This window comes from Rhea americana, unplaced genomic scaffold (assembly GCF_003343005.1).
Source record: "Rhea americana isolate MKP2758 unplaced genomic scaffold, rheAme1 scaffold_305, whole genome shotgun sequence".
Classification (NCBI taxonomy): Eukaryota; Metazoa; Chordata; class Aves; order Rheiformes; family Rheidae; genus Rhea; species Rhea americana.
This window is the reverse complement of record NW_028186430.1, coordinates 169,069-194,661: the sequence shown is the minus strand read 5'-3', so window position 1 is coordinate 194,661 and position 25,593 is coordinate 169,069. Positions and strand designations below refer to the sequence as shown.

Genomic DNA, 25,593 nt, shown 5'->3' with positions numbered 1-25,593 from the left:
GTGTGACAGGACAAGAGGCCATGGGCAGAAATTGAAGCACGGGAAGTTCTGCCTGACCGTGAAGGGGAATTTCTTCACTGTGAGAGTGACGGAGCACTGGAACAGGTTGTCCAGAGAGGTGGTAGAGTCTCCTTCTCTGGAGATATTCAAGGCCCGCCTGGATGCAACCCTGTCTAACACGCTCTAGGTGACCCTGCTGAGCAGGGAGGTTGGACTAGATGACCTCCAGAGGTCCCTTMCAACCTCACTGATTCTATGAATATATGATTTCTAGTGGAAATAGGGAAAACTCTAGCAATTAGCAAGAGACCTTTGTGTAGGTCAGGTAGGGCATTAATATTGTAGTACGATCCATGGCTATTGAATGCTTTGTCACCCTGCTGGTTTTTATGTGTGAATTCAAACAGAGCCTCCCTGGCCAAAATGTGAATTCTTCCCCACTTGCTCTGGCAAAATTCTGTTGCTCATCTGTTGACAATTTTGGCTCAAAGAATAGACAATATCAAGATAGTGCACGCAGATGATCGAAGGGTCCAKCTTCATGTTTATTTCTATAGCACTCAACAAGCATCAGGCACTTCACCAAACTACTAAAAGTTATGGATCTCACAGGGAGGTGTTTACAGCTATTTCAAATGTTATACAACTGTGAGTTGTGAACAAAAACAAAAGGAAGACCTGAAGAAAGGCAGGCTCATAATAATATTATGCGCTTACTCAGTTAAGCTGCATGCACCAAAACAGTTCGGTATAGGCTCACTCTGCAGTACAGTAAGGTTAACTTAGATGGGCATCATCTTCTGATGCATTTGTGTCACTGCTTACCATGCTAGCTAGGGCTGCAGATCAGCTCTACGAAGCAGGCATACCGCAAGATGTGCAAGCCAAGGAACAGCATAACGACAGGCACTATTTACTAGAGTATGCTGCTTAAGCAACATCAGACAAAAACTGTAGTATTTTCCTTTAGGAAAACAAAGAATGGCCCTTAAGAACAGCAGCAGTACAGCATACAACCGTATCTCAAGGTGTTTCTTGAAATACCAGCACATCATTACAAATGAAGCCTTTCAGTCTGGACAGTGTTCCTCTACCCACCAAAGAGGTGTCCTGACTCATCCTTGGAGTTGGAGACAACACTGTGGAGTCCTATGGCTTTGCCTTACAGCGTTAGGATATTGAACCTATTGAAAACTTGTACAGTAGAGATTTTTATTTACAAAATTTCTGTTGGTGGAAAACTAACTGTAAAAGTACACAACAATTTACAAGCATGTCAGCAGTCTGAGGAAAAAGGAAGAGCAGCGTGAAGAAGGAATGTTTCAATAGCACCAAATAGTTTAATTAGTAAGAGAATTAAAATGATTCATTTTAATCAGATGACACCAAGACAGAGAAGATTTGAGTTAAACTGTTTATACAGGTATGTTAAATTCTATAGGGCCAAATGGAATTTACCCAAAATATATTTGCAAAACAACATGTAACTAGCTGAAGCAGTCAGAAACACTGGAAGTTATTTCTGGGAAGTCACAGAGCAGAGGACTGCTGAAAGATAAATAGTAGCATCTTTAAGTATAGGAAATGTGGTCCAAAAGAATGATAAATCAACCAGCCTAAGTTCATTCCTTAAAAAGATTCTGGACTAAATTACTGAAAAAAAAATCAATGTTAAATAACTCAAGAGGATTAAAAGCTGAAAACCAATCTAGACTGACTCAATCAACTTCCTTCTTTGACAAGGTAGCTGGCTGGCTGATGAAGGAGAAGCAGTAGATATTACATAACTTTACTAAGATTTTTCTTTGGACACAGTTTAATAGAAAAGTAAGGAAGTTAGTTGGCCTTAACGACACCACCCAGACTTACGAATGGTGATTACACTCTTTTTGAAAAGTGTATTGGCAACTAATCATTAATAATTCCCCACTAAACTGAAAGGGCATTTCAAGTGATAGTCTATCCTAGCTGGATGTTTGTCCTACTCCATCTTTTCGTTACTTTTGATGAAGAAATGGAAAATATGCTTGGAAGATTGTGATGCTGTTGTAGGAATGATTTGAATTCTTTTGCACACAAAAATGAGAGGCGGACTGATTTTGAGAAATTATAAATACAGTCTAAATAAGGTGAAAATCAATACTTGGAAAGAGAATGAAACTACACAAATACACACTAGGGAATAACTAGTTTAGCAGTAGCATATCAAAATAGGATATGAGAGCTGCAGTATACTGTAAGATAAATAAGCTAATAAAGAGGTGTTATGGCAAACAGCAAAATTATTCTAGCACATAATAAGAGACATCATTTGAAAAATCATAGTAGGTAGCTACTTCCTTATACTTATCAAAATGAGGCTTCAGAGGCTAGTATATCCAGGTCTAGGCACTGCACCCTCAGGAAGATATAAATCAATTGGGAAGAAGCTGTAGAAGAAAAATATCACCTATGAGAAAGGCCAAGAATTTGGATATAGTCTGAAAACAAGAAGGGTGAAAATATTTAAAAGAAATCTTATAAAGATTGTTGGTTGTTCTTGTTCACTGAAGGAAAAGAAGACAAAATCATCATGTAGGAAAGAGGATTTAGACTAGCCATTAAGAAAATCTTTCTGAAGAGAGTAGTTCAACATTGGGACACTAACGACTGATCCCATTCCCCCATTTGAAGCTCATTATGTTGTGGATTCTGCTTTGGTTTATTAGCATTAAACAAGATGGTTCTTGTCAACRTTAGCTTTTTTAAACAATCCCTCAAAGAGATGTGATGAATTCAAATTGCTTGGTACAGTATGTCTGGCACAAATGGCCCATCAATTCTCAATGTGCCTGTGATCCTAGTGGTTCAGACTGCATCTGTCTGACTCTTGTAAACAAAATATATTTTTATTGCTTGTGAACAAAGATACGCAAGAGAAGCTGGGCACATGCTTTGTGTGCATAACCTAAGAAATTATGTTCTCGTTAGTTACACCATACTGTAATTGAAAAGCGGTGTTGTTAAGTATACTATTTATRGGACGTAATTATTATTCATAGCTCTCAGACTGCAAAGGCAGGCCTTACAATGAAATGCGCATATAATTCAGTGAATTCACATAAGGGATGCCCAAGGAAATTTTATTACTTTCTGAGAACCAGGTTTTTAATTAAAAAACACATGCAATGACACTGTATTTACTACGCATTTGAATTTATTACTGAAAAAAAGAAGACTCAATGTGCCCTATACAAAACTCTAAGGAAAGGTACTGATTATACAGGGAAAGGGCAACACGAAGGTCGGCGAGGACAAAGCTCTCATAGCCCGGCCTAAAGCACGAGAACGGCTGCTATTTCCGACTCCGTGCAGAGCTGGCCAGAGCATCCGGCCGCGGCCCGCCCCGCCGCGCCGACAGCTGCTCCGCGGCTCTCGGGCGCTCCCGCCGCCCGGCCCGCTCCGCTCCGCTCGCCGCAAGGTCCAGCGCGAAGCGCGACACGGAGCCGCCGCCAACGACACAGCACCGCTCCGCACACCGGGCGTGACGCCACTCCCACAATGCCTTGCCGGCGCGGCGCGAACCCGGATGTGGCATAAGATGGCGGCTGGCGCGGGAGTGCTGCCAGGCTGCCGCGCCCCCTTCCGCCCTCGCCCCTCTCAGTCTGCTGACAGGAAGTGGAGCCGGTGGCGTCACGCCTGCAACTGCGCGTGCTCTTGGCTGCTGCGGAAGTCGAGTGCGACGGAGCCGGCGCTCCGTCCGGGCGCTCACTTGAGCGGCAGCTGTTGGCGCCAATGAGAGGGCGGGGTGCACGGAAGTTCCGCCGGCGGCGAGGGGGGCATTGTTGTGGGTGACGTCACGGGCGGAGGATGCGGGCGCCCCATTGGCTCGGGCGCGGCGGCCGTGCGCTGGAATCTTAAAGGGCGAGGGGAGCGCGGGCCGCGCCGGCCGGGCGGGGCCCATGGCCAGCACCAGCAGCCCCCTGGTGAGTGCGGGCCGCGCCGCGCCGCTGGGGCAGGCGAGGCGAGACCCGGCCGGGCCGGGCCGGGAGAGGGCGGCCACCCGCGCCCTGCACGCTGCCGGCGGCTGGGCCCTCGCCGCGGTAGGGTTTTTCGGGGGGCGCGGGCGCCTCCCTCTCGCTCGGAGGCCGGGCGGGCGCCGCCGCTCCCGACCCTCTTTCCGCTCCTCGTCGCTCGAGGCGACGCGGGTCGCAGCGCGGCTCCTGCCGGGCACGGGCGGGCCGAGCGAGGCGGCGAGGCCCCGAGCTCAGGCGCCCCGCGGCGCCTGGCACAGGCGGCTCGGTTCCGGGTGCGGAGCACCGGCGGGCCTTTGCCGGGCTGTCCCCGCCGGAAGCTCTGCGTCGTTGCCTGGTCGAGCCGTCAGTTACTCTCACCGACCTCTTTTGTATCTCAGACCGGCACGCCAGGGAGACCGCGAGGCCCGCTTTTAAACATAGCTGTCTAGGCTCGCAGTCCAAAACACTCAAGTTTTGTGAGCAGTGCTTAGTGTAGGACAGGGATACAGCTGATACGCAGAGGTGGAAATGGTATATTTTAATATGTGTTGTAGACTACACTTTTTAGTTAAAGTAAAAATTCCATTACAAAGAAAGTGCCCTTTTTAAACTAAARTAATTATCGATATTCAGTGATGTCAGTATGGCCAGCTGGCAGTGGAGCATTCCTTATCCCTATGTGTATACTGCTATGCTTTTGCATTTCTCATGTTTTTTCTGTCAGCTCACTTATTCTCACAAGCTGACAAGCTTCACTCTGCAGCACTCAGACTTTTCTTTCATGAACTGGAATTGGCTAAGGAGGGTCTTCTGAATGGAGACCGTGGCATAGCTTAATTGATTCTTGAAGTCCTGTTTCACAGCATGCTCTTCTTTTCGCACAATGTGCCTTTTTTCCATTTCATCAGGGTGTTCCAAATATTCCTATTTGTTGACTAAAAATGGTAGTTAATATGTGTAATAGTCCTATAGGGGAGTACATGAGATACTGTATTGAGGATTATGAAATAAAGCAGTGCTTGATTATGAAAGCAATTAGTTTTGCTTTCTTGCCACTCTGTAGAGCTCCACATGACTGTTTCTCTGCAACAGAAATTACTTCTGTGCACATGGACACTTCTAAACAGAGGAGATGTTTCCCTTCATGCTTCTGTCCTTGCTGATTGCTTTTTTTTTCCAGGATTCTGCCTCCGAACACTGCCATTTCTGTTGCTTTTTCATGTGCAGTTCAGGTCCCTCTCTGTAAGAGATATGTACAGAAAGAGGATTAGTGAAGTTGACCATCATTTCTACTCCTCCCTTCAAAAAAATATTTAGGGTAACTTAATTTGTGTTCTTTTCGTCCTGTTTACGATTTCTCTGTTCAGGCAAGTGTACTGATGGGCATTAGCGGATAGAGGTGGCTCTAAACAGGTGCTATTAATGTTTATGTAGTGGAAATACTGACATTTGTGATTTTTGTGATTATTTTGCTAGAAACTTGAAAGACTTGGAGCGGATAATAGAGCACACTTTGAACAGAGTATTTCAGCATTTTCTTTGCCAAAATAGCTAATGTTTATGTACATGTATGTGTGTGGCAGGGAATTACTTAGAACATTCAACTGCCTTCTGAAGATGTGATATCAAATTTGAGAACTCCATTTTTAACAAGGAAATAGCTTAGTCCTGCTTTAGTTACAGGTGTCAGTGTGGTCTTAATTATTTGCTGCTAATACATTTATTAAGAATATTGCATCTCACTACTGCAAAAAATTTTCTTGAAGTGAGCTGTCTTGGAAAAATGGATATTTACATCTTCAACTTCAAAAACATCTTCACTGGAAAGTTTAGCTACTCTAGCAATTATTATAAGAGATATCCCATTCTATTAGTTTTTCTATGCTGATCAGATCTGTAGTATAGTCATTGATATATCTGAACAAAAATGTTAGTATACAGAATATATTTGTTGTTGCTTTGAAGCTGATATAAAGTATAATTTGAAAGACCTAGGTTCTTAACAGAGTAAATTCTGTATCTACACTAGAAATTAGGCTATGATAAGAGTTTTGTTTGTAATTATTTGTAGGTATAAAACTTTCAGACAAGCTTGAGGATTTTATTTTGTTTTTGTTTTCTCTCCTACGTGCCTGTCTGCTTAAAATCCTCTGCTCTTGGGTTTTCGGCAGAAGGCTGCAGCTAGTTTTAAAACTTATGGACAGGCAAAAAACTGTGATAAGTTTTTTGTAGATCTCTTACCAAAGCAGGCTCAAATAAAAGAAAGTAGTAAACGATGCAGATGTCAAGAGCTGAAGATGGTGCTGAAAGACRAAAAGTATAAGAAGTTTAACAAGCAATTTGATATGCATTTGTATTTCTAACATAGGAAGTACTGGTACCTAGTGAAAAGAAATATAGAGATGGTCTCTTTTTTTTTTCTTTTTCGAAGCAATTATTCTTTGGGTAATTAGGCTGATTTCACTTCTCTAAAGGAGATAGTAAAAATGTTGAAAGGTAACATTGCAGGAGGAAATTAGAAAGGGATGCTGACTGTTGAGGTGCTTGCAGGAATCTTAGTACAGAAGGCATGAAACCAGAAGTGCAGTCACTTTGTTAGACTGAAGAATTTGGTATGGTGGCAAAGTAATAAAAGTAGGTTTGCTACATAAAGCCATGAAATATTTTTGTAAGGTTTTGTTTTTTTAATACCAAACCTGTACCTTTTCAACAATTTTTCTAAAAAGGCTGTGTGGATGGCTGTAGAACTAGCACATTTGTAGCATCAGAAAAAAAAATGCAAGTGAGAAATTACATTTTAATATGGAAAGTTATTCCCTTTCCTTATTTGTAGGTAAGCTTATCAAAAGTTACTAAGGTCTAACTTAGGTATATGAAAGGAGTAGATATAACACTGGTAGGTATCATAGGGAAAAAGTTATTTTTTTGATCTAGACTCTAATTTTTCAGACCTTACGGAGTCTAATCAATAGTACTCTGATCTAGACTCTAATTTTTCAGACCTTATGGAGTCTAATCAATAGTGCTGTAAGAAATAAATGGATTGTTAGATGATGAAATACTGAAGTTGAGACTGTCTTTCTGCTTTAAAAGACAAACTATAAATACTTCGCCTGGCAAATATTCTGTAATTATTTATGGTGAAAAGTTGCACAGGTAAAACTGTTTAGCACATTGTTCTGAAAATAACATGCTAAATTTGATGTTCAGTTCTTCAGTAATCCTGCAATAATTTAATTTACAATCCTTTATTGTGCTTTCCAATCTTGTTACTGCTGCCTCTGTATGACTGCTCATCTATCTGACCCAAAACTGTTCTCTTTACCACCTAAATATTAGCATTACTAGCAAGGATCTGAGGATAGGAAATCCTTTAGAGTTTATTAGCAGAAGCCCCAGTCCATGCTGCACAACATCTTTTAATATTAGTGTGTTTCATCAGATACCTAAATATGTAGGATGTGATCCAGACTATTACTATTGCAGACAGCTTTTATTTTCATGTGAGCTGGCCTGAATCTGTTTGTATGAAATGAATTCTCAGTGGTTTGTTTACATATATAGCTATTTGGGCCATAGTCTGTCTTTAGGTGCTTAGAGATTTTTGTGGTTTCCTGTTTTAGGTCTGTTTTGAGGATTGGGGGGTGGGCCTTAAATAGTCTCTGCCCCTGAAGGTGCTTGGAACTTAAGTACTTTGCTTAGCTGTAGAGGGGGTTAGAGGTAACTGACTGGTATGCAGGTTCTCACAAATCCTTTCATTAGCTTTAATCCTTACCTGAACTTGGAATTAGAATCCTGGAAATTAGTGACAGGAAATGCCATGCATATATGTAAGGCTGTCAAGTTTAGAAAGAGGTATGTGCATTAACTAAAACGTTTGAGTCAACAATGCTCTATATGTAAGTGTATGTATAACAGTTATTTTAGTAGAAACAAAATCAGTCTTGTGAATGAAATAGCTTTATTCCCTCAATGAAAAATCAAAACAGTTCTAACAATGAAGGAGTGTTCTCCATGCTTCCAAATTCTCCTTTCCGTGAGTTACACTGCTGCTATTACATGATTTACATGAATTATGTGAATCACTTATAGATAAATTGCATTATAGATTTGCTGCAGAAAGTAAAGGGCTGGTAGTAGGTGATCGGTTCAGTTATTAAGAAAATGGAAGTCAGAGGATCAGAGCTGAGGTTTGCGTCTTGTTCTTTGAGAGTTTTGTATGAGTAATAATAATGTTTCCCTAAACTTTAAGCCACTTCTACGTATACCACGAGCTTTCTGAGAACATACATTCAGAAGGCTTAAGTAGATTTGATACATCCCTTCAAAATTAATCTTGTGGAGTAGTTTTAGAGGAATGGGTAGGTTTGAATATAGGATTTTTAGTATCTTTTAAAAATGAATTTCAAACAGGAGACACAAAACTGTTTATTAAAGACTTCTTTTTTTTTTTTAGCAGTTTACTTGTTCCCTACAATAAAACAATGAAATGTCCCTGAAAATATTTTTTCTAAACAATTTCTGATAGGCTATTGCAGCATGGTATTATGTCAGGTTAGCTATGGCTTATATATTATTGGAGATAATAAATCATCATAAGACTTAGTAATTGCAAGTGTTCTCAGCCTTACCTCCATATTACTGTAACTATTTTTCATTGAATTAGGATTGTCATTATATTGAGCARGCTGTCACCTTGATTTTTTTTTCCCATACCATTTGCTTTCCACTATTGAAGTTCCTAGCCAGTTTAGGTAGAACAGTGTCTTTGAAGAACTATCTGCTCCAGACTTGCTACTTTCATTAATACTCAATCTTTAATCTTGAAAGGCATTACTCTTGAAGAAGTTGTTCTTTTCTCTTAAATACTGCTGATTTCTATAAAGATATTTAGATAGAAATTATTTCGGACCAGGTTTCTGCAGTGCTAATGCCTCATTGCATGCTTATCTTTGGTGTGTTTGAGTGGTTTCAGTTGAGTCATTGATACTGTGCATGAAGGTGGGCTTAGCCACTCTGGTGGGTCACAGCCTAGACTTGTTTAATCAGATAGTTGTCATGGCAGTCAGCTTAAACAAACAAAAATACCCTTCTCCTTTTATATAACTGATATATATAGAAAGTTGTATAGTTTATTTGTAAGAACTGACTTTAAAGCAATATATTTGTCACATGACAACTTCTGAGATCAGAGAATTTAATTCCAGATAGATTTATGCAACTTTTAATTCTTTTGCAAAACAAAATTGTGTAAAAATAGCTTTTATAACTGAAACATGCGTTTTCAATGCTGTTCTTTTAAATGCAGAAATTGTTAGCCATTTATGAACCTTCAGAATGGAAACTTGATCAAAATATATAAATTTTGGTAAATTGTTTGGCTGTAGACAAACAGATGTTTTCCTAACTGTAACAGTCACATTTTTTTGAAGATATGTGAAGTTAATACGCAATTAGAGTTATGAGCTTGATCTTAAGTTCTCTATGTTAATACTTACATACCATTTGAAGATGAGATTGGAAAGAGTGCTCATGCAGCTTTGCACAGCGTAAACACAAACCACTGTATTATACAAGAGGAATGTTTGATTTTATAATGTTTTATATCTACTGATAGCTAATAACTTGGGATGGACTGTGTTTCCTGCAACTTGAAGAATTCTGCTCACTCTCTAGAAAAAATATCCTGTTGTCCAGGGGAGATATAATGGGCATCTTTGTAACTAAATACAATTTTAAGAATTAAATAGAATTTTAAGAAGGGCTTTAATGACCCTATTTTAAYGGGATTTTTTAAACAAGATGTTTTAACTCTCCTTTTTGAGATCTTTGCTGCACAGAGAAAGCTCACTGAAGTAAGTTTTTAATGTTTAATTTTCAGAAATGCCCTAGGAATTTGTTAGTGTACTATTTAGCTACTGATTTTAAAAATGTATATATTTCATAGAATCATTAAGGTTGGAAGGAACCTCTGGAGATCATCTAGTCCAACCTCCCTGCTAGGCAGGGTCACCTAGAGCATGYTAGACAGGGTTGCATCCAGGCGGGCCTTGAATATCTCCAGAGAAGGAGACTCTACCACCTCTCTGGACAACCTGTTCCAGTGCTCCGTCACTCTCACAGTGAAGAAATTCCCCCTCACGGTCAGGCAGAACTTCCCGTGCTTCAATTTCTGCCCATGGCCTCTTGTCCTGTTACACGGGGCAACTGAAAAGAGTTTGTCCCCGTCCCCTTGACACCCTCCCTTCAGGTACTTGTACACATTGATAAGGTCCCCGCTCAGTCTTCTCTTCCCCAGGCTAAAGAGGCCCAGCTCTCGCAGCCGTTCCTCGTAGGGCAGGTGCTGCAGCCCTCTGATCATCTTTGTAGCCCTAYGCTGGACTCTCTCCAGTAGCTCCATGTCTCTCTTGTACCGGGGAGCCCAGAACTGGACACAGTACTCGAGATGAGGCCTCACCAGGGCTGAGGAGAGGGGCAGGATCACCTCCCTTGACCTGCTGGCAACAGTCTTCCCARTGCACCCCAGGATAGCATTGGCCTTCTTGGCCACAAGGGCACATTGCTGGCTCATGGTCAATCTGTCATCCACCAGCACTCCCAGGTCCTTCTCCGCAGAGCTGTTCTCCAGCAGGTCAGCCCCCGGCTTGTACTGGTGCCTAGGGTTATTTCTCCCTAGGCGCAGGACTCTGCACTTGCCCTTGTTGAACCTCAGGAGGTTCCTCTCCGCCCAGCTCTCCAGCCTGTCCAGGGTCTCTCTGAATGGCAGCACAACCYTCAGGTGTGTCAGCCACTCCTCCCAGCTTGGTATCATCAGCAAACTTGCTGAGGAGGCACTCCGTCCCCTCATCCAGGTCATTGATGAATAAGTTGAACAGGATGGGACCCAGTACTGAGCCCTGGGGGACGCCACTAGCCACAGGCCTCCAACTAGACTCCACACCACCGAGGACGACCCTCTGAGCTCTGCCTTTCAGCCAGTTCTCAAGCCACCTCACTGTCCACTCGTCTAAYCCGCACCTCCTGAGCTTATCTCGGAGGATGTTATGGGAGACAGTGTCAAAAGCCTTGCTGAAGTCAARGTACACAAYGTCCACTGATCTCCCCTCATCTACCCAGCCAGTCATTCCATCAGAGAAGGCGATCAGATTGGTTAAGCAGGAGTTGCCCTTGGTGGATCCATGCTGACTACTCCTGATCACCTTTCCCTCCATACGTCTGGAGATGACATCCAGAAGGAGCTGTTCCATCACCTTTCCAGGGATGGAGGCGAGGCTGACTGGCGTGTAGTTGCCTGGGTCCTCCTTCTTGCCCTTCTTGAAGACTGGAGTGACACTGGCTTTCTTCCAGTCCTCAGGCACCTCTCCAGTTCTCCAGGACCTTTCAAAGGTGATGGAGAGCGGCCTGGCAACAACATCCGCCAGCTCCCTCAGTACCCGTGGGTGCATCCCATCCGGGCCCATGCATTTGTGGATGTCTAGCCTGCCCAGAAGGTCTCTAATCCTATCCTCCTYGACCAAAGGAAAGTCTTCCCTTCTCTGGACTTTCTCCCTCACGTCCACGCTCTGGGATTCCTGGGGGCTGCCGTTAGCAGTGAAGACTGAAGCATTTGTCACCATTTGTGACAAGAAGTTATCATCAGTGCATTGCAGGAGCCTCCTGGACTGCTTGTGCCTTGCTGTGCTGTCCCTCCAGCAGATGTCAGGGTGGCTCAAGTCCCCCATGAGAATCAGGGCCTGTGAGATTGTGAGGCTACTTCCAGCTGCCTATAGAAGGCCTCGTCAACTTTCTCTTCCTGGTCAGGTGGCCTGTAGTGGACACCCACAACAGTGTCCCCCATGCTGGCCTGCCCTTTGATCTTTACCAATAAGCTCTTGAGTGCTGCCTCCTCCTCCACCCCTAGGCAGAGCTCGATGCATTCCAGTTGCTCTCTCACATAAAGAGCAATTCCACCACTTCGCCTCCCTGGCCTGTCTTTCCTAAAAAGCATATAGCCATCCATGGCAGCATTCCAGTCATGTGGGCTATCCCACCATGTCTCTGTGACTGCAATGAGATCAGGGCTCTGTGACCRCACACAGATCTCCAGCTCCTTCTGTTTGTTCCCCATGCTGCATGCATTGGTGTACAGACATTTCAAAGAGGCAGTCATGCCTGCAGGTTTCCTGGGAAGGGTGTACAGGGGTCCCCCATAGCCATGTCCCAAACAGACATCCCCAGCTGCAAGCACTCGTTGGAGGCCCCCCAACTCAACTTGTGTATAACACCCCCCTCCCTCCTCCTACCCAGTTTAAAGCCCTCTTTACTAGGCTAGCCAGCTTGTTTGCAAAGGCAAATGTGCCCCGCTTGGTGAGCTGAATCCCATCTCTCTTCCTTTCAGTACATGAAGATCCTATATGAATCCCATTTCTTCTTTTTAGTGTATGAAGATTGACTGCTGTTCTTTAAAATCCTTGGCATTCTTTTTGTCAGATTTCAGAATCTGAAAACATGCTTCTAGTTCTGGTTTTCTTACCATTCCAGTCTAGTGGTGTGCCTTCCTGGTTGGGGAGGTGTGTAATCTTCTGTGAAGCTGGAAGTATGAGTGGGGTACATGTCATAGAATCAGTAAGGTTGGAAGGGACCTCTGGAGATCATCTAGTCCAACCTCCCTGCTAGGCAGGGTCACCTAGAGCATGTTAGACAGGGTTGCATCCAGGCGGGCCTTGAATATCTCCAGAGAAGGAGACTCTACCACCTCTCTGGGCAACCTATTCCAGTGCTCCGACACTCTCACAGTGAAGAAATTCCCCCTCACGGTCAGGCAGAACTTCCCGTGCTTCAATTTCTGCCCATGGCCTCTTGTCCTGTCATACGGGACAACTGAAAAGAGTTTGTCCCCGTCCCCTTGACACCCTCCCTTCAGGTACTTGTACACATTGATAAGGTCCCCGCTCAGTCTTCTCTTCCCCAGGCTAAAGAGGCCCAGCTCTCGCAGCCGTTCCTCGTAGGGCAGGTGCTGCAGCCCTCTGATCATCTTTGTAGCCCTACGCTGGACTCTCTCCAGTAGCTCCATGTCTCTCTTGTACCGGGGAGCCCAGAACTGGACACAGTACTCGAGATGAGGCCTCACCAGGGCTGAGTAGAGGACATATTTTCAGTATCTCCCAGTTACTATGGTGTTGTACATTTCTTTTTATATGGCTGTTTATTTTTGTATGCCAGAGTTAACCTATTAAGTGAGCAAGTAGCTTTCTAGTTGTGTAGTGCATTCAGAATAAACAAAAATATTGCTGCGGTCTGACATAATCTGAGTTGTGTGGTATCCATCACATGCTTGACTTTTGTATTATAATCACAAGACTTAGTCTGACAGCATGTAGTAACACTTACTGAGGCAGGTGAATGGATTTTGTTTTTTTCTTTAGTCAAGTGTTTTAATTCTTTAATAGCAGTAGCAGTGTTGACAAACAGATTTATTGTTAAAGTCTTCAAGCTGGCTTGCAAACTTCTAAGCAGGTATAAATGGATGCTGGTGAACAATGAAGTTTAAATAATTGTGTAGTATAGTGTTTCTGTAGCGACACATGCACAATCCGTTAATAGGAAGAAGATGCTCTAGGTTGCTTAAAAAGTCTGATAGTCCATTTCTAGGCAAAAGGTCCAGGAATAAGTAGTGGACAAGATAAAATGTGCAAGGATTGGTGTTTACTGCAGGTTATGAGAACGTGCTATTATTCTGGGTTGCCTTCATTCACTGCAGTTACTGTGCTGTAGCAACATAGAGTTTGTGAAAGGGAAAACTAGTGTTGAAGATATATCTTATGGATATGGATCACATGATAATCATTATCCCTCCTGCAAGCCACTCCTGGAAGGAATTGGTATGTAATGGAAGTGCCACATGTCCAGTGTTCTCTGCCCTGAAAARTAAGACTTTTAGTTGGATTTTGTTATTCCAACTCAGTGGGTTTTTTTTGTGTATTGGCTCATGCTTTTTGTAGCTGAACCATACTGCTTTTACCTAAATTCTTACAAGAATGTTACGAGGACATACATTCACGCCCACCTGAGTACCTGACTGATGATTTTTTTCTTCTTTTGGAATACATGGGGGTGTTGCACTCTAGTCAGTAAAAGCTATCACAAATAGGTATTGGAAAACCTGGAGAAGGTAAACGTTTTTATTTTGGTATAATGAGAGGAAGGAGGCCAATGGGATGGCTGAGCTTAATATCAGTAAGTACCCCTTCTTATCCCCCTTTTCAGATAAAAGCTATATGGGAGATGCAATTGCTGCATCTTTGTCAACCCTCTGACACACCAATCTATGATGGAAAGGCTCTATATACATACATATATATGTGTATATGTGTGTGTATATATATATATGAACTATCTAGCTGTTCATTTTTTTCCCCTTGCATTTTGTAGATAAATCCTTAGGAGACCCCACATTTTCAATGTTTAACTTATAAGCAATATAAAATAAGTTTCAGAATTTTCTTGTATGTAAATGTCAAAATAGTTTGCAAGCCCATCAGAACTAGCCTATCTATCTTTTGACTGTCCTGGGCTGAATCGCAGTACTGAAAAACAGTAAGTTTTATCTCTAAAATTAGAATACCACTGTCCAGTGAAAGTAAATATTTCCTCTCGGTGTGAATTAAAGGTCTTTGTGCATCCTTAGATGCACAGATAATTGATGGGTTCCATGTTCTGATCTGAAGACCAGCTTATTAATTTGAACATAATCTGGATACCCCTGTTGGAATATCTTTCTTCTGGTTTTCTATCAAAGAATTATGATTGGTGGAGATGTACCAGCTGTGATTGGGAGAGGGTACTAGGACAGTGAGGGAAAGATATTCTATATTATGTCATACAGTATCAGTTTTGAAAGCCTCTCAAACTCCTCTTGCAATTGAAAAGATAATTTAAACAGATCCTAGATCACTGCTGTATTGCTTTCTGAATCAGATTGTTTGTCATTTAGACCTTGCTGCTGATGTAGGGCATACATGTTTGGATTGKTTTATCTTCCTGATAGTCTGTGAAATTCTTATGATTTAGTCTGACACTCATAGTGTAAACCACTCAGTAATTCTTACATCATTATGACCTGTGTTGAACTGCAGGTTGTCCTAATCTACTACGTGTTAAGAGTTCATATTCTCTGACATCACAGGGCCAAGACAAAGATTTCATGAGCTCAGTCTAGTCAGATGATTAGATGTTTTTTCAGGGGGTCAGTGTCTTGTTTTTCTTCTGAGACTGGGTTTTCTCTGTAATATTTGCCTACTAATATTAGCAGTAAGACTTCATTTCTCCTAGTTGCTGCTTTCTAATTCTGTATATCCAGAGATGGACCAGCTTACAATCTTTGTGTGCACTCTTGTCCACTTTTTTCCCACCATGATTCCTAAATTCTTGGACTATATTTTGATTTGTAGTAATATATTGGTAGAGACAAAAGCAAGATCTTGCTAGCTGTCTTAATTTACTGAAGAATGAAAACCCTGAGAGGTACTTTTTGGCCAAATTGTATGTATTTATTTTCTCCCAGTCTTTAAATTTATGCAATTATTCTCATTTTCTTTCAGCCTTTTTTGTTTGAGAATCAGTCCAGGTGTACATTGGAAGGGATCCTTATTTTGTGATGACTGTTAAAGGTGTTTAAAAATCTAACCAGTTTTACTTAGAATATTTTCTATTGATTTTTCTGAACGGTATTCTGCAGTTCAGATATTACATAATGCAAGGCAAATATCTAATGGGTTTTTATTTACATTTTTTTGTTTAGTAGACCTGTAATTCAGTTTACCATAAAACGTATGCATAGGAGGATTGTGCCAATGTTCTCGTATATTCAGTCTTATCAGCATTGTTTATAATCAAAGCAAGGGTACCAACTGAGGTGAGATACTCCTCTTGCTTTGTATAAATAGAACTTTCTGGTAGCAGGATCTGATTCCAAAAGAATTGGGCTGTAGGTAAGTGGATGGAAGAGCTTTTCTGATCATTACTGTCATATGACTTAATGCAGACGGAGAGTTCAGTAAGATTGCAGTAGACTGGGTATTTTTTAGGAGATAAACAATAGTTCAGGACCTTATTCACACTGACTGTCAGCAATGAGATTTTGCTAGTATAGTTTCAGTGATAGGAAAGATACTGTCAGTTACCTTCAGTTGTCAGTAGCATGTCAGAAAGCGTAGGAGTAAAGGATGCTTACTGGTAGTGTGAGAAGGTCCAGTCTCTATGAGTATTTTTGCAGCTGTTTCTGTTGGTGGAACTGTATGAGCAAAGCAGTGTTGCAAAATTTGCAGTGAGGAAAAGCTAGTAGAAAAGTAGCTGTTGTGGTTGTACTTGCTTTAGAGCAATTTGATATTTGTGTGATGCATACTATGTGCTTACATATAATAAAAGTTAACAGAAGGGGCAGTGAGCAAAGTATAAAAGCAATAAAGTAGTGATAATTAATAGGCTTTTTGCATTGATTTTGATTCAAGTTTTCTTCTTACAGTTTTTCTGCTGTTTGCAGGGAAGAGGGGGGAAAAGAACCGTGTAAGCACATATTCTACATGGTATGTAAATAAAAGCAATCCTGTTACTAGTGACTTAGCAAAAATCAGTTACTGAAGTTTTTGATATGACTGTTGATCTATAATTCCCCTTAACTTCAACAGCCTTGTTATATTTTCCCTTACAAGGTTTTCAAACTTGCAGCATGTTGCACTAAGAAGCAGGCAATTTTTCTGTGGAAATAAATTAGAAACACCACCCATAGGAGCTTGAGGAAAGAGGTAGTGCCGGAGACCAATCTAAAGTAGATTTAGAAAGATTAGAACAGTGGATATCAGTATGGTCCATGGTGATCCATGGTGTGCAAAAGGTAAGGGAAGCAAATCTGCTGTCATTATGCAAGGATCTGCTTTCACTGGGTTGTCAATGGAGAAATGTCGATCCTTGCTGGAAAGAGAGCAGTATCAAGCTTTTGAAGACAGCAGATGCAGTAAATAAAGTTTTTTAAATTCTTCAGAATGATTGACTTGCTATCTCAGTAAAATGCCTTGAAACTACAGAAATAGAAATTTTAATCTGACTTTTACAAAAGAGTAGTTGTACTGGGTTAGACTGGGTGATCTAGCCTGTATTCAGTCTCTGATGTGTGAAGCCTTATATGTAGGAAAAACTCTTACATTCATTGCAGGCACGTTTTTAGGAATCATTTAAAATAAAACAAATTATGCAGGACACAAAATACTGAACAAGAATATGAGGTGTGTGGAAAGACAAGTGAGTGCAGATGTGACCTTTCCTGTAAATATTTAAGCACAGGATACCTATGGATTGAATAGTTTTGTCATTTCCTGAGTAATCAATACTTTAAGACTTCTGCATTTTTGTCCTTCTTGCTCCTAATCTTGACTTTTCTTTGAGAAAGTCAAGGGACCAACTGACTCGGCTATACCTTGGCTGGAAATAACCCTGTTTTCCTATGTAATCCTTTACTTCTCTCCTTATTCTTTCATCAGGATTTATCTGTACTTTATATTCATTGTGACTTCAGATATTGTTCAGGAAAGTGTTCTCTATCTAGCAACTCTTTTTCATTTTCATTTTCTCCATAATCTCTTGTGCAGACTGTGTGTGTGTGTGTGTGTGTGTGTGTGCACGCGCGCTCGTGTGTGCACGCGCGTGTGGTTCCGCCTGCCTGGCCAACCCCATAAACAATCTTTTTAGCAGAAGGATCCTCCACAATGCTGCTGCTTTGTCTACCTGCACACCCTCAGTTGCTCTAGGATAGCCTGACTAGAGCAAGTTCGTGATTTAAATCCTAATATTTAGTCAATTTTATGTACACATTTTATATTTATTTCAATTCTTGGAAATTTTCTTATAGTGGTATCACTGAAATTGTTGAGTGGTATTTTACTGTCTTCTGGAAAGAGGAGTATACAATCCTGTTTGAAATCTAGTCACTGTATTTCTTTATACAGGCTGTCATTTGAGTAGCTGTCCAAAGGAAAGGAGCTTCAACTGAACTATAAGAATGTAGAGGACAGTAACGTGATACTGAGGAAAGCATCAGCTAAAATACCCCATAGACTAAGGCATTAAAGGAACTGTGCCCCATAGTTCACATACATTAAAATATGTACTGTTTTCATAATAATAGGATCAGTGCACTTTTTTTCATCCAGTGAGAWTAATGCTACATCCCTAATTCTCTGGAAGAGTTAGTGAACATTTTGAAAAGCAGAATTCTCATCTGTCTTTAAGTTTTTTGTCCACCTCCCTACCCATTTTTCTCCAGAAAAGCTGCACAAAACATAACAAGTAGTTATCATAATAGATGGATTTTTCATCAGTCTCTATTATATCACAGAGTGCAAACAAGGTCTAATAAAAGAAGCTATTATCTATTCTTGATCTGCTACCCTATCAGTTTACTTTTAGTTCTTGGAAAAAGCSCAGAGGAGCTGTAGAGATCTTAGAGCAAATAGGCAGTACTCAGACTGTAAATAAAATCTTTCCCTTATGCTTCTTGGAAGATACTATTTACAATAATTAATAATAGTTAATCTTGCAGGAATTGATATCTGTAAACTGAATGTCCCTTATCTTTGGAGAATTTTAGCCATTATTTTAAAGCCCTGCTACTTTAGTGTGAATTTAAAAAGTACACGCTTGCATGCTCAGAAATGTTTGTTTCTCCTTTCTTTATGTAATGTCACTGAATGAGTAAATAAAGTATATTGTAGCTTTTTGGRTACTGAAACTGTTTAGTTTGTGAACTAAGCAATGTCTATGCATTTAACAAGAACTGACATTTTCAAAATAATGCTTAGATTCCCTTTTTATGGTAATCCTTTCAGATAGAGCTCTGTCTGACACGCATGGAAACAAAGTACAGGTGTGTGGTAATTATTCCAAGGTATGGGAATAATATGTTGATTTCTCTTTTCAGTATGATGCTGTTCCAATCCAGTCTAGTGTGGTGTTATGCTCCTGTCCATCCCCATCAATGGTGAGGAACCAGACAGATTCCAGCACTCCACCTGCCATTTCCACCTGTGGCAGCAGACAGGGATCTAACATGGAAGGCACTGCAGCTGAAGCAAGATCTAGTTCAAGCACCTTGCAGCAACATACAGGACAGCAGCCTCCACAGCCTAGAAAGAAACGACCTGATGACTTCAAATTTGGGAAAATTCTGGGTGAAGGATCTTTTTCTACGGTAACTTTATAATAAATTCTACTTGTTAGTCTGCCAAATATCTTAGATAAACTTTCAAATTTGGTATGCAAGTAGTACCAGTAAAATTTCCACGTGGGAAAACAGCTTGGAGAGTCAATGAGAAGGACACACARTGTTTTTGAATTCAACTATTAAAATTACATGTTGCACTGAATGAGAGTGCTGGGTTTCCTGTATCTTTTTAAATCATCAAAAGTTGTATTCTGTCCTGAAAACTTGATGCTTGGATTTTTAGGAGACAGTGTTTTTGAATGCAAGTTTTTGATAGCTTAGAGGATTATATTAAGCTTTTGCTATCTGAAGGATTGGAACAGGGCTAGGGGCTTATGTCATATAAGGGCTCCCGAAGGCCTTGGTAAGGGCTTCCAGAAGGCATACAGTCAAGACGTAAGACTTAATTCTTTTATTTTTATTACTATTTCTGTATTCTAAGAGGCAGAGAGCAAAGGCTGTTTAATTACTGGAGTTTAAAGTACAACCTTATTTTGTTTACTTGCTATCAAACTTTGTTACTAGAAAATATCAGTATCTTTACTCATGTACTTTGATATATTTCACAGTAAGATGCAGGACTATTTTTATAGATTCAATTGTACCTTTATATGCATAATCTCTTGCAACAATATAGCGTGGGTACTGACTGGTTGGGTAGCAGCTCTGCTTAAAAGGACTCGAGTGTCTCGGTGGACAGCAAACTGAATGTGAGCCTGGCAGCAAAGAAGGCTAAACATTATCCTGGGCTGTATTAACAGGAGCATAGCAAGTAGATCAAGGGAGAGGATTATCATCTGCTCAGCACTCATTAGCCCTCATACCCTGTGAGGAGAACCTGAAGAAACTGGGTTTGCTCATTCTGGAGAAGGCTTTGAGGGGACCTGACAACACGTTTCCAGTATCTGTGAGGAGGCCTTCAAGGAGGAGGAGGCAGGCACTTCAGTAATGCASAGTGGGCAGACAAGAGACAACGGTAATACCTTTAAATGAGAGGTTCAGAGTGGGTGTAAGGAAAACCTTCACCATGAGGATAGCCAAGCATTGAAACGGGTTGCCCAGAGAGATTGTGCATTTCTATCCGTGAAGATTTTCAAGACCAGACTGGATAAAGCCCTGAGAAGCCTGGACTGAATTCACAGCTGACCCTGCTTTGAGTAAGAGGTTTGTCTAAATTACCTGAGGTCCCTTCCAGCTTGAATTATCCAATGATCCTGTGTCATGCTTACAGTGGCTGTAACACATCAATACTAAGGAGCATTCTTCAGTTAGAGAAACATGAATGTGAGTACTTGTAGTTAATGTCAGGGTATGGTTGCTGACCCCAGCTAAACATACGTTCTACTCAGTACCCTATCTGTGATAGCCGGTGCCAGATGCATAGAGAAGAGTGTGAGAACAGTAATATTTCTCCAGTATTCTTTTGCAGCTTCTAATGCCCTGGGCCTCAAGGACTTTGTGAGCTACAGATAGTATCTCTTGTCATTTAATAGTCTTAAATTGATTTTTTTTTTCTTCTGGAAATTCTAGATGGATTTTATTTTGTTAAAACTTCTAGTGTCCAGGGCATCCCACAAGAATTTTTTACTTTATTGTTTAAATAACCTATAAAGCAACTAAAGAGAATTTTACATCAATCACCACAGATACATATAATACGTATAAAATTGTGACTGACATGAAAAAGATATGGAACAATTAATTATTCATGGTTTTACAATGAAGGCAACTACAAGAGCGTAAAATGAGAGTATTAATTTTTCCTTCCTGTCAGTATAGTATGATACTTAGTAAGCAAGCATCTAGTAGTCATTGAGAGGAATTTGCACTTAGTTGYATGGCCACTTGCAATTTGCAGGTTTCCCTAAAGAATCCCTCAGAGTTGCTATCTCTTGGGTGTAACAGAACACATTCCTTCAGTGACAGTCTACTTCAGTGAGATGATTTAATTTCTGTTTCTGCTTGTGTTCTCTGGAAACTGTCGCCATGTTTCTTGTAAATAGAGAAATTCAAAGAACCTAATTCAGATGAAATAAATTTATTTTCCAGAGTTCTGCTATCTGTTCACTGGTAGATTTTTTTTTCCCTTCCCTGTTTATCTCCCCCAAATAGCTGAAATGCACTCAGGTGGGCAGCAGGAGAAACTGAATACCATGAAAGTGTTGATGCTTATATAGCCCTCTTTTTTTGTTTGTTTTTTACAAGCAGAAGTTCRGTTATCACAATTTTCTGGGCCTCAGGTAGCACAAGTAAAAGTGTGTTCAGGAGTTACAGTTCTCCCTACCTTTCATGTCCTCTGTTAACCATAGCAGTGTCTGGTTTACTGTTGCAATGTTATGATTTTATAAACTCATTGACAGTTTTGATATGTTACTTGGGACCAACCAGTTTCAGCTACTCTCTTCATAGATAACTCCACAGGAGATGCTTGCTTGTGCTCTTTTTTCATAGCCATTGAATAAGTTACAAGCTGTTGCAGGAGGACTTAAGAATAGTTGTTTTTTACTATTAAAACAAAATGGGGGGAAGGGGGAAGTAATGACCAATCTGGCCAATTCAGCAATTGAATTTTTTTTAATTAAAAAACTTTAAGCTCAAGTAGCTTCAGTCTCTAGCCTGCTTCCTGCAGGAAGGAAACTTACTTGCACTTCTTTATCTATGGCGCCTATATCTTCATGCTACTATAACATCTTGCAGACAGCTTCTATTTTTTTATAAAGATGATTGCAAATTCAGAGATCTGTTGATGCTCCTCAGGATCCTGACTAATACTCTGATTGAACAAGTGTTCATCTCAAAAAGCAAGGGCCTTCATATTTACATGACTCCAATGACAGCTTAGTGACTTGGACATTAAAAGAAAAAGAAATTTACTCTGAATTGTTATGAATCTGTTATGAATCTGTTCCATTTGCATGGGCTTATATTAAATTACTATAGACTCCACCTGATTCTTGTACTAAATTTGGAATTCATCAGAGATGTGTGTGACCAGGCCTCAGCATTGTGCAGTTTTRCAGTGGCAACTGCCCTTAAACTTGCAGCTGAGACAGGTGGTTTTACAAATGTAGGCAAACTCTGCCTTTAGGCCCTCCAGTTATTGCTCCACTCTTTAAAAGTAGTGAAAATGTATTTGATTCATAGACAACTTTCAGTTCTTCTCAGAATAGTATCTGTTCTCTAATGGCAGAATTACAATCTTTGTGCTTAGATAAGTATGTTGTCCTGCTCACCTTCTAGATGGCTGATATGTGCTTTGCTTGGATTTGTTTCTACCTATACACGAGGCTTCCCTTAGAAGAAGAAGGAGCTCTCATAAGAGAATTACGAGTATTTGACTGAATAGAGGCTTCATCTCTGGCAATCTGAAGTATTTGTTCAAGCTTAGAGTTAGGCTTGGRCATTATGTCTGCCAGGTATATTGGCAATTATTTCTGCTTTGTAGCCTTCTCTTGAAGGCTCTTTGGTCGTCTTGGTTCTCCAATTTGAGAAGTTTAACTAATTTTTTTTTCTGTTTTGTTGTTACTTGAATTTGGTGCTTACATGTTCTGTGAATTTTTTTCCAGTTTTTATCTACCTTATATGCTTCTAATTCCTTTCTGTAGGACTTACATTCCTTATTCCTATCGCTTCCTCCCACAGAGTGGATGAGATTCAAGCCCCTTATAGTATGTGTGGTGTTAATATGCACCCCTCTGTTCTCTTTCTTTCTTGTAATACCACTATTTTATCTTATTTTATTTTGTGGCTTACTGGTTAGGACAAACTGAGACCATGTGGTATACTCGAATGCGTTCAGTGAAAGGAAACCTAAGAGTACCAAAGGATTTTATGCTGGGGGGGGATCTTTGATCCTGTATATTTACATAACACAGCTGCACAGTATGAATATGTAAATGTATGTAAAGGACAGGAAAGATCAAGTTTTACAAATGGGGATTCTTATGGCAGTGAGTTGTTTTATGAAAATAAAAAGATATCCATTTCCAAAATGCAGAAAGTTAGCAGTATATATCTGGTCTCTGGCTATTTATTAAATAAAGAGTTTTAAAAGTTGCCATTCTCAGGAACTTTCACGGTAAACTTGATTGATGAAACTTGGCAACAAACATTAGAAAAGTTATGAGCATTCTTGTCTGATTGCGCAGCTTTGAATATTAAAGGTGTACGCAGAAGAATTTCAAAAATTGTTTCTATAAAGACAGCTTGGAATAAACTGACTGTTTAGAGTGAAACTTTTAATTGATTAAATACTGTGAACTTCAGACATGTTTGTATGAGTTGTCCTTATTTAGAAAAGTAAAGGTACCTCTTACTACTGTACCAAGATTACATTTTTTTTTTAATACTGGAAGAGTGTAATGGCATGCACTTCTGTTTTCACCTTGAAAAATCAGTTGACCTGGAAAGGGTCTTATTTAGAAGTTTTGTTTTTCCAAAATACCTAGTATCAGGTATATGGAATACGATTTTGGAGTACTGTTATAATTGACTTTGCAAGGGGGCTAGGATAGAATGAGAGAAGTGGATTAGAAACAAGCCTTGTGTAGTGATTTTTTTAAATTGTTCTTGCATAATGCGGACATCTAACACTGTGTTGGAATGGCTACAAACGTAAAATGAGGGAGATCCCTCACCCCAAATTTATTGTAATGTATTGTAACTAAGTTATTGCCTGAATTCGGGTAAGAGGATTTTTCAGAGTATCTTAGAAGTTGCCTTTTATAGAACTTCTYTCTTGAAAGACAATTTGTATTTCCTGAAAGATAATTTATATTCTTCTCAAAATATTTCCCTTTAAAATGTAGAGCTATTTAGTTAAAACTTTATCCCATGCTTCTGCTATTTGGAAATCTTTTATTCCCTTTCTTTAACTATTTTTCCTAACAAACGGTATATATCTAACCGCTGTCTTCTCACTTTTAATCTTTCACATAAATTTTGTTTTTAGATCTTTGCCATTTTTGYTATGAAAAAGTACAATGTGTAGCAATTGACTTCTTATAAATATACCTTTACTCTTTATTTATTTATTTAGCAATTTACTTTGGTTTATGTTAAAATCTTCAGAACTCTTCTGAAGACAAAATAAAATGTGAATTAATGATTACCCAATCAGGTTTATAGGTTTTTTAGCAAAACAAATGGTGTTATGCTGGACAGAATTTCTGCAGAGGTCTCACTGAAACTAGTATAATACAAGCACATGCTTAACTATTTTGTTGATTGGAGCCATGATAGTTTATTTTGGGCAAGGAGAATGTTAAATACTGGAAGTTCAAAATCGATGTTATTATATGTCTTTAATGAATGGCTACAGTGTATTTTCTCTCCTATCACAACAGGTTGTCTTGGCTCGAGAACTGGCAACTTCTAGAGAATACGCCAGTAAGTATCGACTCCTTCAGCATAAATATTTTCTTAAGATACTGTGTCAATAGAGTTATGTTATGAAATRTGCAAAAGTAAGATTTAGGATCTTTATGCCAATTTTATCGAACAAAAGGATTCCGAGATTTGCTTAGATGAACTTCATTTGGTTGCTGCTCCTCTGCATTTTCACTCTGTCTTTCGCATTAAGTTAAAATTCTGGAAAAACGTCATATCATAAAAGAAAACAAGGTACCATATGTGACGCGTGAGAGAGATGTAATGTCCCGTCTGGATCACCCCTTTTTTGTGAAACTCTACTTCACCTTTCAGGATGATGAAAAGCTCTGTATCCTTTGAATTTAAGTATTTGTTAATACACTTTCTTAAAAATAATAATCTCCAATTTTGATTCCTTTAAACAGCAGCTAACAAATGATGAAAATCAGATATTTAAAATATTTGGATACARATGTTTGAGATGCAATTTTTTCAGCCATGCTTTTAATAATAAAAATTCAAGTGAATAGAATGAGTGTGCCCCCTCAAAGAGAAGTGGGAATGGTGGGGGTGGGAAAAGCTGAATAGAAATTATTGTTCACATAAATTCTAAGGGAAAAATTGCAAAAGTTCATGTTAAAAAAAATGGTAGTTTTTCCGGGGATGCATGTGAAATGTTTTACTTTTGATATAAATTAAAATACCAAAATTCTTATATTTAAGATAGGAGTAACCAGCTATATTTACTATTATTCTCATTTAAGCAATTAGGTCTGTTATAGGGTTTCTTATGTATAAGTGCTTATAGAACAATCTTAATGACAGAATACTGAAAACCTGTTTGAGCAACTGTTCCCAAGTCTTTGCCCCAGCAGTAACTGCAAAGTGCAATTTCGTCTTGAAAGCTCATTGGTTTGCAGTCAGTTTGGTTGGAGCGTTTTTGTTTTTTTGATGTGAAGGAATTGTCAGTAATGTGATTTTCCTCCTAAATATCCT

General features: G+C 40.0%; 1 protein-coding gene across 2 annotated transcripts in view; it reads left to right on the top strand.

Moving 5' to 3' along the window:
• The first annotated feature begins 3,814 nt into the window (after nt 1-3,814).
• The window catches only part of PDPK1 (3-phosphoinositide dependent protein kinase 1), a 37,576-nt gene continuing 15,797 nt past the window's right edge, over nt 3,815-25,593 (top strand). Inside the window, exons 1-5 of one of the 2 annotated variants that reach the window (XM_085309857.1) lie at nt 3,815-3,965; nt 16,498-16,558; nt 18,946-19,215; nt 24,573-24,615; nt 24,809-24,946. In XM_085309857.1, coding sequence (XP_085165983.1) covers nt 16,556-16,558; nt 18,946-19,215; nt 24,573-24,615; nt 24,809-24,946 — 454 coding nt within the window. In that variant the 5' untranslated portion in view covers nt 3,815-3,965; nt 16,498-16,555. The remainder of the gene's footprint in view (nt 3,966-16,497; nt 16,559-18,945; nt 19,216-24,572; nt 24,616-24,808; nt 24,947-25,593) is intronic. The other variant, XM_085309855.1, reaches the window with a different exon arrangement.